Here is a 13,412-nt window from a genome sequence, read left to right as displayed (position 1 = left end):
GGGGCACTAAAAATTGAAATCACGGGGTAAGAGAGGCAGCAGCCGGTATAAAATATGGAAAGAATTATAATTTATAAAAGGGTAACAGATGGGGAGGGAGGTGGAAAAGAGCAGCTGATATAAAGGGCTGAAATAGAAAGTGAATGTTTAGAAAATAATGATGGCAAAATATGTACAAATATGCTTGATACAATTGATGTATGGGTCGTTATAAGAGCTACCAATAAAATGATCTTTTAGTTAAAAAAATAAATATGAGTTATACTCTCGGAAACCCACAGAGCAGTTGGGATGCTGTCCTGTAGGGTCACTTTGAGGTGGAACAGATTATGGCAATGTGAAATCTCCGGAGAGCAGTTTGTAGTTTTGATGCCAACCTGGTGGGAGAGCATTCCAGTGCTTACCAAATATTATCAGCAGGGCCACAAAATGATAGCAGTAGATTTCCATAAAGAAGGATTAAATATGTCTGTAAAGTCATTGTTAAAAGCGTAGGTCTTTTATATGAAAATTCTAACTTCATGATTTGTAGACTTCATGAACTTGAATGGAACGTAACAGCATTAGTTATGCATTTTCCTTTCATTCCATTGCATAGCTCAACAACAAAATTTTTTTCTTGGTGTCTTGCTTTGTAGGCCTGTTTCTGGGTCTATTTGGGGTACTGATTCTGAAATTTGCATAGTGTAGACAGTATTACCTCCTGCTTCTTAGATAAGGTGTTCCACTATATTTCAGCTATTAATTGATGCTAATTTATTAATTAATAGCCATATTTTGAAATATGAGAATAATTCAGATGAACAAATCTTGAGATAAGATAAAAAAGGAAATAAATATTTGATAAAGAATTGGTTACTAAGGCATTTGCAAGGGAAGCTGTTAGGAGCCCTGGTGATGTAATGGTTACATATTGACTTATGATCAGCATGGTCAGAAGTTCAAAACTACAAGCACTTCTATTGGAGAAAGACTGGGCTTCCTACTCTTGCAAACAGTTACATTCTCACAAACTCACAGCAGATCACTATGAGGCATCATTGGCTTCATGGCACTGAGTTTTGAGAAGGAAACCTGTATTTGGACACATGGTGGCTAGTTGGTTATACATTAAGCTGCCAATCATACTGTTAGTGATTCAAGCCCATCTGTCACTCTGCAGCCCTTGAAAGATTGAAAGGGTTGGAAATGGAAAGAGGCAGCTCTTGTCTGTCCTACAAAGTCACTGTGAGTTAAAATCTATTAGATGGCAGAGGCTTTTGTTGTTGTTGTTGTTGTTGTTGTTGTTGTTAGGGAAAGCTGTCCGATATATACAGAGAGACTATGAGTTGGATACCACAAAGGCAAAACACAGCTTGAAAACAGCACAAAATGTCTGAGGGAAGCAGAGTGTGGAAAATATAAGACTTGGCGGAAATTTTAAAATTTATGGAAGATCCAGATTTTTCTTCTTCAAATTAGTCAATACATATTTCAGAACACATTTCAATATATGGAAATCAATGGATAATTCATGCTGAATGTTTCAGAGGTGAGGTTGTCTCTAAGATACTTTAATAGAAAAGTGCCAACTTTTCTTTTCTTACTTTCTATGCACAGGTGGAGAACTTGTGTCATCTTAGAACAAGAATGGAACATTTTAATTTAATAAATGAGTTTGAATTATGGCAGACCCATTTTGGGTTCAGAACATTTGAATCTCGATTTATTGTATCAAATTCACTCCCAGACATTTGATTACAACTCATAGCAACCCTAGAGAACATAGCTTCTGACAGCAGACACACTTCTGTTGTGGGTCTCTGAGGCTGGAAGTCTTTATGGGGGCAGTATGTCAACCTTCTGCTTAACTGTCAAACACCTAACCCACTTGGTAAAGGGACTATATTCCACATCTCAAAACTAGAGCTGGTCGCTGCTGTTATTGGAATCAGCAGGTCAAATATACCCATTTTGGAACCAGCAGGTCAAAGATCCCCAGGAATAAGTCTAACATTTGAGGCAACAAATGTGTGTCAGCCAGTGTTATCAAACTAGATTAATAAAATAAAAAGTATATTTTGTAGTTTCTTAGATATTATAGTTTGTACGGAGTCATTGGCTTGTCTGAGGTTTGGGAACGTTGACGAAGGAAGATAGTGCTTCCAGATAAGCATGCAATCAAAGGCCTTAGAGCTTCTTATTAGGTTTGTTACCTCTCATGTGTTTGACTCTCCCATCCTGTACTAAAAGCAACAACACTAGAAAAAGAAGCCCTGGTGGAAAAGAGGTTGGTAATTCAAACCCACCAGTCAAGCTGAAGGAGAGCGATAAGGTTCATTTTGTAGAAATATGTGGTTGATAAGGTTGGTCACTGTGAGTCAGAGTCCACTTAATGGCAGTAGGTTTGGGTGTGGGGTATATTCTATATACTCAGGAGCCCTGAACATGTGTTAGGCACATGTTGGACTGCTAACTGACAGGTTGGCAGTTCAAAACCACCAGCCACTCCTCAGAAAGGAGAGCATGCTTTCTACTCTCATAAAGAGTTACAGGCTCAGAAGCCGTTCTGTGATTTTTCCACATCACCACTCAGCGTCCTTTGTAGTTCCTGTTTAAGCTAATTCCACCTCTTTTTCTTTATACTACTTCTTTAATAGATATTCATATGGACATTAAAGTTTCACTGTCTTTTCATATTGATTTCCCACTTGATTCTCTCAACAATCCTGGAATTAATGTGAAGAATAAATACTGTCACATTCCTTAAAATAAAAGACCAAGATCAAACAAATTTAAATAACCTTTCAAAGGCATACACACTCATACTAGGAAAGGAAGAACTCGATGCCTTCTGGTATCTTTCCTGGTGTGACATTACAAAATGCATGTTTAATAGGCCATCCATAATGCTTAGGATATGCACCTTTTGTCTATATGAAACAAAAACAATATATATTGAAATATTCAAATCTAAGGTCTTAAATAGAATCCAGGTAGATGAATGCCTTGACAAATTTTCCCAGTTTTCTTTATCCTTACTAATTTACATACACTGTATAGTTAACCTAAAGGCTTACCTTGGGGCTTGAGCAAGGCAAACTACAAATCCAGCATCTTCACATATGAGTATTCCTCAAATAAGAAATTCTGTCCATAAGCTTCTCTGGAAGTTCTTCTTTTTTGAATACTGAAAAGATAAGATGTTCTTTAGAGACAGAAAGAAAATAAAGAACTCATTTGTCTTGGAATCAGCTAGCACGACTAGTAGTCTTGGATCTGTTGCTTCCTGTTGTCAGATAAGTCAACTTCTTCAACCTCATATCAGGGTAAGGAAATAATCTAAAAGTAGCTTCCCCAAGATCCTCTAAAACACAGGTGCTATGATGAAAAATAAGAGGGGATCATTATAAACACAAGCAACATCATTATTTGGGACTTTTCTGGATTCATTATTGTAGGTTTTAAGTCATATCTAAGATTGAAGAAAGCTCACTGTTATAAATAAACAGCTCTTAGCAATCAGAGAAATGAAGTAATGGTCAAAGTAGCCTTGATTCTTGCATTTTTCACTCTTATATGAGGCCAGTTGGATTCATGTGGAAATTTAAAAGGGTAAATGCGAGGATCCAGGAAGTAGTTAGGCTGTCATGGAACTCCCAGCTGACAAATCTCCCATGAGGGCTATAAAAAATGTCTCCCATGTGACAAGGAAATGTGATTACATCTTCACTAGGTCCTCCAATTTGATTATTGAGGAGATTATGAATGGGTTTGCATCACATAAACTAATTATGTCTAATAATGCACAAATCAACCTAAAGCAATACTTCATAGAAGCAATGGGGTGTGACCCTCAAGGTCTACAGTTTAAAACCGCCAGCTGCTCCTCAGGAGAAAGACATGGCTTCCTACTCCTGAAACACAGTCTCAGACACCCACGGGGGGCGTCGCTTAAGTTGGTTTTGACTGGATGGCAGAGAGTTTGGGCTTTGGTTAGGTTTTTGTGTATATAACTCCTACATGTGTTTACTTGTTTAATTTCTGTTTAATTTCTCAATCCCCATTAGATTGAGCCATGTGATTACATGAATGTTTACACACCACATAGCTATACCCAGGAATTACATATGTATATAGAATTTTATATATTTATGCTTATAAAGTATATTTAAGAATGTATTGTATTATACATTTAAGTATATACTTAAATTGTATATTTAAGAGTACAGATGATAGAAGAAATTATATTTCCCAAAAAGTTAGCATTTCAGCCAGTCTTTAACATGACAAAGCATCCAGACGGGAAAGAAAGTTGCTCTACACAAAATGTAAAGTGTGTACTAAAGGTCCTAGGTTTCAAATAATATTGAATTATGTGCAAAGCATAAAAATAGGATGAAAGGAAGGGAGATGGGTACTTTATTGAGAAGAATTGGTCTACACCCAATGACTTCAAACAGTAGAATGTGGCGAGGAATCAATGCCTTTGAAAGAAGAATCCATGCTGCAATGCAGTCATCATCAGTGAAAAACTAGGCTCCAACAATTGATGGACTAATTATGAAAAGCTCCAAACTACTGATGCAGCACCAGCAGCACTCACTAGTCTAATTGAAGACATTTAGAGACACCTACCTGGCCAACTAACTTGGAGAAATCCTTATTGGGTCTATTCTAAAAATGGTAAGGTGACATAATAAAAGGTAGAAAATATTCAACAATATTATTAACATCATCCAAAAAAAACCTAACTAATTACCATCAAATTGATTCAGACTCATAGAAATCCTTTAGGACACAGTAGAGCCACCTCACTGTGTTTCTTAGACTGTAACTCTTTATCAGAGTAGCAAACCTTGTCTTTCTCCTGTGGAGCAACTGGTGGTTTGGAATCAAATAACTTGTGGTTAGCAGCCCAACCCATAACAATTACATATAAAGCACACAAACAAAATTCTTTTGTAGTCAATTAAAAAACAGCTGCAGCAAAACATCCACAGAGCGGGGCCAGAAATCCAAACTGTATTCAGTAGAGGAGGTTATATATAGCACCGAGAAGAAACACTTCACCTTTGGTTAACCGTCTATTAGAGGCTAGCAGATAGTGAGCAAGAATAATTTACTACATATTCAATTAAAATGCCATCTACACTCTTATTGAAAACAACGTGGTTTTTTTTCCAAATCATTTTACCAGGACATAATCTAGACGTCATATTATTCAATAGTTCAGTCATATCAAGCAGTGTTGTGCAATTGTCACCACAACCATTTTCAAAATCTTTTGTTCCTTGTACTCCTTGACATCAGCACCCCATTTCCCCCACTTCCCTGCTGTACCCCCAGAACCCTTGTTCTTATTATTGTCTCTGTAGATTCACTGTGCCTGTGTTTCATATATCAAAAATCCTAGAATGATGTATAACAGAGTTGATCATTCAACCAACAATACCAAAACATCAGAGATAAGCCACAATTTGGAGGGGGGAAAATGAAAAGAAAATATTAAAAACCAGATCAAGCTCTAGGTGTAAAAAAGGGAGATCAGATGATGATTTGCCCATTCCAGTCAGATATAGCATCTTAATCAACGACAACCATCTCTACAATAATTTCTTTATGATAAGCAGATTATTCCCATTTCTCACTTATGGTCAGGGGGATCACTGTAGATTTATTCCACGTGTAGATCCTGCAAAAGGGCTTTGTGTTTCCACTGCCATCCATAGCCTTCTGCAAACCAGAATTTCACAATTTAGATTCTGATTCTATTCCCTCCTTCGGATTTGGATTATATCACGTATAATCCTTGGATCACAGATGTTGCTGTGCTTCTTCCATGTGGGCTTAGTTGACATCTCATTTAGATGACTGCTTGTTTGAAAACAAGCCTTTAAGATCCCAGAAGCTCTTCTTTCTGATAGATTCACAACGGTGCCCAATCAAGACAGTCCATCGGGCAAGGAGAACCAACTTCACTCGCCTTCTCGGGATGCGGGTGCATTATTTAAATCATCTGATATCAAATCGGCAAGTTTAGAGGATCTCTGGGAAAATCTGAGTTTAAAGCCCACAAACTCCCCTCATGTGAATCTCTCTGCAACCCTGTCTCCAAAAGTGATTAATGAAGTATGGCAAGAAGAAACAATTGGGCGTCTACTTCAACTTGTGGACCTTTCCCTTCTTGACTCCTTGCTCAAACAGCGAGACATTGTTCCTAAAGCTCTTCAACCCACGAGGCAGCCTGACTTGATCTACAACAGTAGCTATCTGGACCGAAGGATTCTCAAGGCTTATAGTGACGCTCAGGAAGATGAGTGGCTCTCTGCAGCTACTGACTGCGTGGAGTACCTTCCCGACCAGATGGTGGTGGACATAAGCAGAAACTTTCCTGAGCAGCCACATAGAACAGACATCGTGAAAGGACTTTTGTTTGATGCCATTGGCAGCTATTACAGTCACAGGGCGCCTCTGTTGAATCACTTATCCGATGTCCATAATGGAATTGCCGAACTCTTAGTGAATGGGAACACTGAAATAGCACTGGAAGCTACACAGCTCTTTCTGAAGCTTTTGGATTCCCCAAACCGAGAAGAATTTAGAAGACTGCTGTATTTCATGGCTGTGGCCGCACATCCTTCCGAGTTCAAATTACAGAAAGAAAGTGACAATCGAATGGTTGTAAAAAGGATATTCTCAAAAGCAATTGTTGACAATAAAAATTTATGCAAAGGCAAGACTGATCTTCTAGTACTCTTTTTAATGGATCATCAAAAAGATGTTTTTAAGATTCCTGGAACTCTACATAAAATTGTCAGTGTGAAGCTCATGGCCTTACAAGAGGGGAGAGATCCAAACAGTGAAGCAGGGTATATATATTGCCAGAGAATGGATCAAATGGACTATCCCAACAGTACACAGAAGACAACCAAAGATGAGCTGCTGAATTTAGTTAAAACTATTGATGAGGATTCAAAACTATCTGCCAAAGAGAAGAAAAAATTACTAGGTCAGTTCTATAAGAGCCACCCGAACATTTTTATTGAGTATTTTGGAGCCTGAGTTTTAAAATGTTTGTATATAACTTGTATATTTTAAGAATAAATTTTGTATCAATCCTTTTCATCAAAGGCCTTCTCCTTTATCATTGCCTCTGTACCACACATGCTGCCCTTTTCTAGGAACAGGGCCCAAAATATGGAAGATTAAATCTCGACAGCCTTTCCTCTAAGGAGCACGCTGATCTTACATATCTTGTGAGACAGATATGTTCATCTATCATGGCAGTCCATGATGTTTTCAACATTCCTCTCCAACACCATCATTCAAGCGCATCGATTCTTCTTCTGCCTTCTTTATTCAGTGTCCAGCTTTCACATGCATATGAAGGTATTGAAAATGCCATGGCTTGGGTCAAGTGGCCATCAGTCCTCAAAGTAACATCCTTACTTTTCAATACTCTAAAGAGGCCGTGTGCAGCAGATTTACCCAATGCAGTGCATCATTTGAGCTTTTGACTGCTGTGTCAATGAACATTGATTATGAATCTAGGCAAGACAAAAATCCTTAACAATTTCAATATTTTCTCCATTTATCATGATTTTACTTCTTGGTCCAATTGTGAGGATTTTCATCCTTTTTACATTGAGTTATAATCCACTCTTAAGGCTGCAATCCTTGATCTTTATCAGAAAATGCTCTCCAAGTCTTCCTCACTTTCAGCAAGAAATGTGTCATCTGCATATCGCAAGTTGTTAATAAACTTTCTCCCAAATCTGGTCCCCCATCCTTCTTCATATGATCCAGGGTCTTTGGTTTTTGCTCAGCATTCAGATTGAATAAATATGGTGAGAGAATACAACCCTGACACTCACCTTTCCAGATTTTAAACCATTCGATATTCCCTTTTTCTGTATGAATACCTAGCTTCTAATCCATATGCAAATTCTGCATGAGCACAAAGAAGTCTTATGGAATTCCCCTCCTCAATGCTATCCAGAGTTTGTTGTGAGCCACATAGTCAAATGACTTACATAAAACACATGCATACTGCTTATGCATTGGGCTGCTAGTTTAGCAGTTCAAAACCACTAGCTAGCTGCTCATCAGCAGAAAGATGGGGCTTTGTACGCTTGTAAAGTGTCCCAGTCTTGTTAACTCATAGGGGGCAGTTCTGCCCTGTCCTATAGCGTCACTTCGAGTCAGCATTGACTTGATGGCAGTGAGTTTGAGAAACATCTTTCTGGTGTTCTCTGCTTTGTGTCACCATCACTCTGACATCAGCAGTGATATCCCTTTTTCCATGTCCTCATCTGAATCTGGCCTGAACCTTTGGCAATTCCCTGTAAATGTACTGCTGCTAACTTTGTTGAAGGATATTCAGCAAAATTTTATTTGCATGTGATATCAATTATATTGTTCTATCATTTGGGCATACTGGTAGATAAACTATCTGTGAAATGGGTACAAATATGGATTGTGGTTGGAGGAGGGTGCTAGCCCCCCACCACTAATCATGGGTTCAGTAAGCACAATTGTGCAGTTGAGATATATAAAGATTATCATCGAGAGCATGAGAGATAAAAGAGAGATTGGAATAATGGAGTCAGACACATTTCATGGTAGCATGCTCACCTCCTGGATGGCCATGATCTTACCAACCAGGTCCACACACAGCGTGGGCCAGTGCTAGCTGGGGCAGGGACCCGGCAGGATGCTCTAGTACCTGGCAGGTGGTTGGAGGAACCCATTAATTGCTAACCCAGGGTTATGTCCACTTAGGGCGGCGTGATTACAGGTAACCACACATCACAGGAAGGGGCAGTACAATAGGCATATACATTATAGGAAGGGGATGTACAATGGGCATAGGCGTAACAAGAAGGGGATGAACTAGGGCTGTACACATGATAGGGAGAGGAAGAACTAGAGGTATGCATGTGACAAGAAGGACGGATCCTAGATTCATGATGGCAGCCTAACCTTGGTCAGCGTTGGGTGGGCTTGATCTCTCTGGTGTCTCCTACAAGGAAACAGACAACTACTATCCTTATCAGAAGGGAGTGAGCCCTACTTGTTGTGGGATAGACAGTGGTGACTGCTTGGTCTAGATGGCTGAGAACCCTTAGGGAGAATAACCCCTGATCTACTTCTGATGACCTCCAAGTGTATAGTCATTTGCAAGCAGCTAAATTTGGCACATAGTTGTGGGAGACAGCTTGGGAGAAATCCTTCTGTTTCCCACAATGGATCCCTCCCAATTAGTTAGCCAAGTATCTGTTTTCCAAATTTCCTGGCTTAGATGAGTAAGGACTTCTAGTTCTTCATCAGCTTGTTGAAATCTTTCAATTAGTACTACATTAATTCCGGGAACCCTGTGTTTGGCTAAAACTTTTAGTGTACCTTGAATTTCTTCCTTCAGTACCACTGGTTCTGACTCATATATTACCTTTTCAGATGGTAGAATGTCAACGACTTCTTTTCGTCACAGTGACTGTCTGTATTCTTTCTATCAGTGTTTTGCTCACAGGATCTTTCAATCTTGAAAATTAAGGCTTGAGTATTTTCTTCAGATTTCTCAGTTTCAGATATCTTGAGTATGTCCTTCCTTTTGGGTTTCTAACTCTAGATCTTTGCACATTTTGTTGTAATGTTTTACATTGTTTTCTTGAACGGTCCTTTGAAATTTTCTATTCAGCTCTTTAGCGTCATCATTTTTTATATTTGCCTTAGCTTCTCTAGGATCAATCACGAGTTTCATAGTCATTTCTGTCATCCACTTTGATATTTCTTTCTTGGATTTCTAATGACATTTTTTGCATTCTTCATATATAATGTTCTTGATCTCCTTCCACAGCTCCGAGATCTTCTGTCATTAGTGTTCCATGCATCAATTATGTTCTTGACAAGTTCCTGAAATTCAGGTGGGATAGACGCAAGGTTCTAATTTGGCTCTCACAGGCTTCTTTTAATGCTTTTCAGCTTTACCCTGAATTTACATATGAGCCACTGATGGTCTGTTCCCCAGTTGCAACCTCACTTGGTTGTAGCCTCTGATATTGAGCTTTCTCATCCTCTTTCCATAAATGAAGTCTACTTGATTTCCATGTTTCCCATCTGAAGAAGTCCATGTGTACATTTTTCTGTATGTGTTGTTGAAAAAAGTTAGTTACTATGAACAAGTGCACAAGTTCTGTCATACAATCTCCAGCTTCATTTCATCAAAACCATATTTCTACTACTGTTCCTTCCTCTATGTTCCATCTTTTGCATTCCGATCGCCAATAGTTAGCAATGCATCTTTATTTCGTGGCTGATCCATGTCACTGAAGATGGTGGTACTATTCTTTTTCTCCACTGGCTTTCTTGGTTGCGGCATAAATTTGCATAATAGTTGTATTAAGTTTCCTTGAATTTGGATAAATATAACACAGATGCCATTATGCTTCCAGATAGATCTTGAAATGTCCTTTCTGATGTTCCCTTTGGCTGTGTCATTCCAGGCATTTCATTTTGTATTCAAAATAACCAATACTAGTCCATTTCGGCTCACTAACTCCTACTGTTGATTTCAATATGAGATTCTTACTAGCTCTTTCTCAGCTGTTTCTTCTTACCTGGAGTTGTGCCCCATCAGCAAAGGAAGAGCCTGAGGGTTCTACACCTGCAGGCTTTATTCCATTCATATTCATGTCAACATTATTGTCTCTACTTTGAGAGAGCTGCTCCTCGTCAGTCTCATTTTGAGTGCCTTCTAACCCCAGGCACAACAGTTCTCAGCCTGTGGGTCGAGACCCCTTTGGAATTCAAACAACCCTTTCGCAGGGGTCACCTAAGACCATCGGAAAGCACATCTTTCCATTGGAAAGCACATCATTCCGATGGTCTTAGGAACCAAGATACCGCTCCTCTATCTGTCTCCAGGAGGGTCTGCCCACATGCAGATAGGCCCACAAAGGTATACCTGGCGTGAAGACAACCCATGCTACACCATGCTTCAAGACAAAATTTCATTGATTTGTCATTAGAAATAAATATTCACAATGTATAATGACATATTGTTTTTGTGATGAATCACTATGCTTTAATGATGTTCCATTTGTAACAATGAAAATACATCCTGCATATCTGATTATGATTCATAATTATGAATTCATAACAGTAGCAAAATGAAAGTAATGAAGTAGCAATGAAAATAATGCTTTGGTTGGGGGCCACCACCACATGAGGACCTGTATTAAAGGGTTGCGGCATTAGGAAGATGGAGAACCACTGTGGTGGCATATCTTCCAGTCATTAGGCCTTCAATATCTAACAATGTTTTCATACTAGACGTACAGTTTCCAGCAGGACCTTCCTCTGAAGTGGGAGGCTAGTTCTTCATTTGTAGTCTGTTCTTTGCCCAGAAGGTCCCCTGAAACCTACTAACTTTGAGTGACTCTGGCATTTGAAATACCAGTGACATAGCTTCCATCATCCCAGCCACACACAAGTCACGATATTACGGCAAACCGACAGAACAGTCGTGGTTTTTTCACAGTATGGAGACCTATTCCCAGTGCTATGTCTTCCTTTCAGAATTGTCTTTGCTGTTGCTGTACATCCATACTACTTTAATTGTTCTTGTCATTCTCAGGTGCCACCCAGTTGGTTCTGACCCACAGCAACCCGATGTACAATCGAACAAAACCCTGTCCAGTCCTGCACTGTTCCCTCAATTATTTCTGTGCTTGAGCCCATTGCTGCAGGCACGGTGTCAGTCCGTCTTGGTGAGGTCTTCTTTGCTGCCCTTCCACTTTAGCAAGTCTGATGTCCTTCTCAAGGCTCTGGTCTCTCCTGACAACATGTCCAAAGTTAGTTACTGTGGACGAGGTCTTGCTACCTTTGCCTCTAAGGAGCATTCTGGCTCATTTCCAAGACAGACCGGTTTGTCCATGGCACTTTCAATATTCTTCTCCAACACCACAATTCAAATGCACCAATTCTTCTGCGGTCTTCCTTATTCGATGTCCGACTTTCACAGGCATATGAGGCAATTGAAAATACCATGGCTTGGGTCAGGTACACCTTAGTCTTTAAAGTAACATCCTTGCTTTTCAATATTTTAAAGAAGTGTTGTGCAGCAGTTTTAGTGACTGATGTAGTTACATGATTTTTTTCTACTATACACCTGGACCTCATAGTTACTTCACTGTGTTATGCCACACACAGAGTTTACAAAGAGTAAATTTACATCATTTTAAATTCGATTTGATTTAATATTCTTCAAAACCATTGAGATTGCCTGTGTCTGATCCTAAGCATGAATTTACCAGATAACGGTCCTGTGTTGGTTAAATGGAGGCACAAATTAACCAACCTCATAGGGTTGTTGAAAGGAATACATGAATATGCATATAAAGCATCCTGAGAGTGTCTGGCACATGAATGATGTAGGAGTGCTTCCCTTGAATGGGAAGGTGCCCGGTGGAGTCGTGGTTATGAGTTGGGCTGCTAACTGCATGGTCGGCAGTTAGAATCCACCAACCACTCCATTGGAGAAAGATGGAGCTTTCTACTCCGGTAAACAACTACCAATTTGGAAACTGATAGGAGTAGGTCTGTCCTGTCCTATAGGATCTGAATGAGTCAACATCAACTCGATGGCCATCGTTCTCTCTGTCAATTCTGATGTGTCATCTTGATCTATTGCATTTTCTACTCCCTAGAATGAGAACTTACAAAAACTAAAATGTCAAATTCATGATCCATGAGATAGATCCATGAGGTTCAAGAGCTTTTATCTGCAGATAAGTTACTCACTAAATGCCACGCCCAAGTTCATGCTTATATGGCAAACCTTGAAATAGGAATTTCTCTTATGGTGAAATAAAGTGTGCAGCATTAATATTTCAACTTCGCTTTTCTGTTTAACATCCCACTCTTTTGTTTCTAATTGTTAGAAAGCCTCTCGATTCACAAATATCATCAATGAAGAACAGCACAGAAGTTGTTCAGTTCATCATGTTAGAACAGATGATCCTGAACTCCAAATCCCTCTGTATTTTATTCACACTCATTTACTTCATCATGAAACTCTGCCTGCTTCTAGTTCATCATCACCATCATCGCCATGTTTTTAATTTCCTAGGGGTCAGAGTCCACAGTTCTTAAAATTTAAATTTAAAAGAATTATTCTACTAGTATATTTTATCTCCCAGGATCCAATACAATATACAACAATGCATACTGCTATCATGTTTTCTTACTCTCCTCTAATCTCTGAGATTTCCTCAGTCTGATTTTTTTTAAATTACTTTGGCAGTTTTGACGAAAAATGGCTAGGATTTTAAAAGAATGTCTATTAATTTGCACTTGCCTAGTTGTGATGGTTAATGATGTATGTCAATTTGCTCGGACCGTGAATCTCACTGAGTTGTCAGTTATAGTGC

General features: G+C 39.1%; 1 protein-coding gene across 1 annotated transcript in view; it reads left to right on the top strand.

The window, feature by feature from the left end:
• Positions 1 to 7,097, top strand: part of LOC101656858 (DEP domain-containing protein 7-like) — an 11,181-nt gene extending 4,084 nt beyond the window's left edge. The window contains exon 2 of the mRNA XM_004714991.2: positions 5,907 to 7,097. Coding sequence (XP_004715048.1) covers positions 5,907 to 7,044 — 1,138 coding nt within the window. The 3' untranslated portion in view covers positions 7,045 to 7,097. The remainder of the gene's footprint in view (positions 1 to 5,906) is intronic.
• Positions 7,098 to 13,412: the final 6,315 nt, after the last annotated feature.

The sequence above is a fragment of the Echinops telfairi genome, unplaced genomic scaffold (genome assembly GCF_000313985.2).
Source record: "Echinops telfairi isolate 266 unplaced genomic scaffold, ASM31398v2 ScPeMD7_7416;HRSCAF=8454, whole genome shotgun sequence".
NCBI classification, from domain to species: Eukaryota; Metazoa; Chordata; class Mammalia; order Afrosoricida; family Tenrecidae; genus Echinops; species Echinops telfairi.
This window is presented reverse-complemented; position numbering and strand designations above follow the sequence as displayed.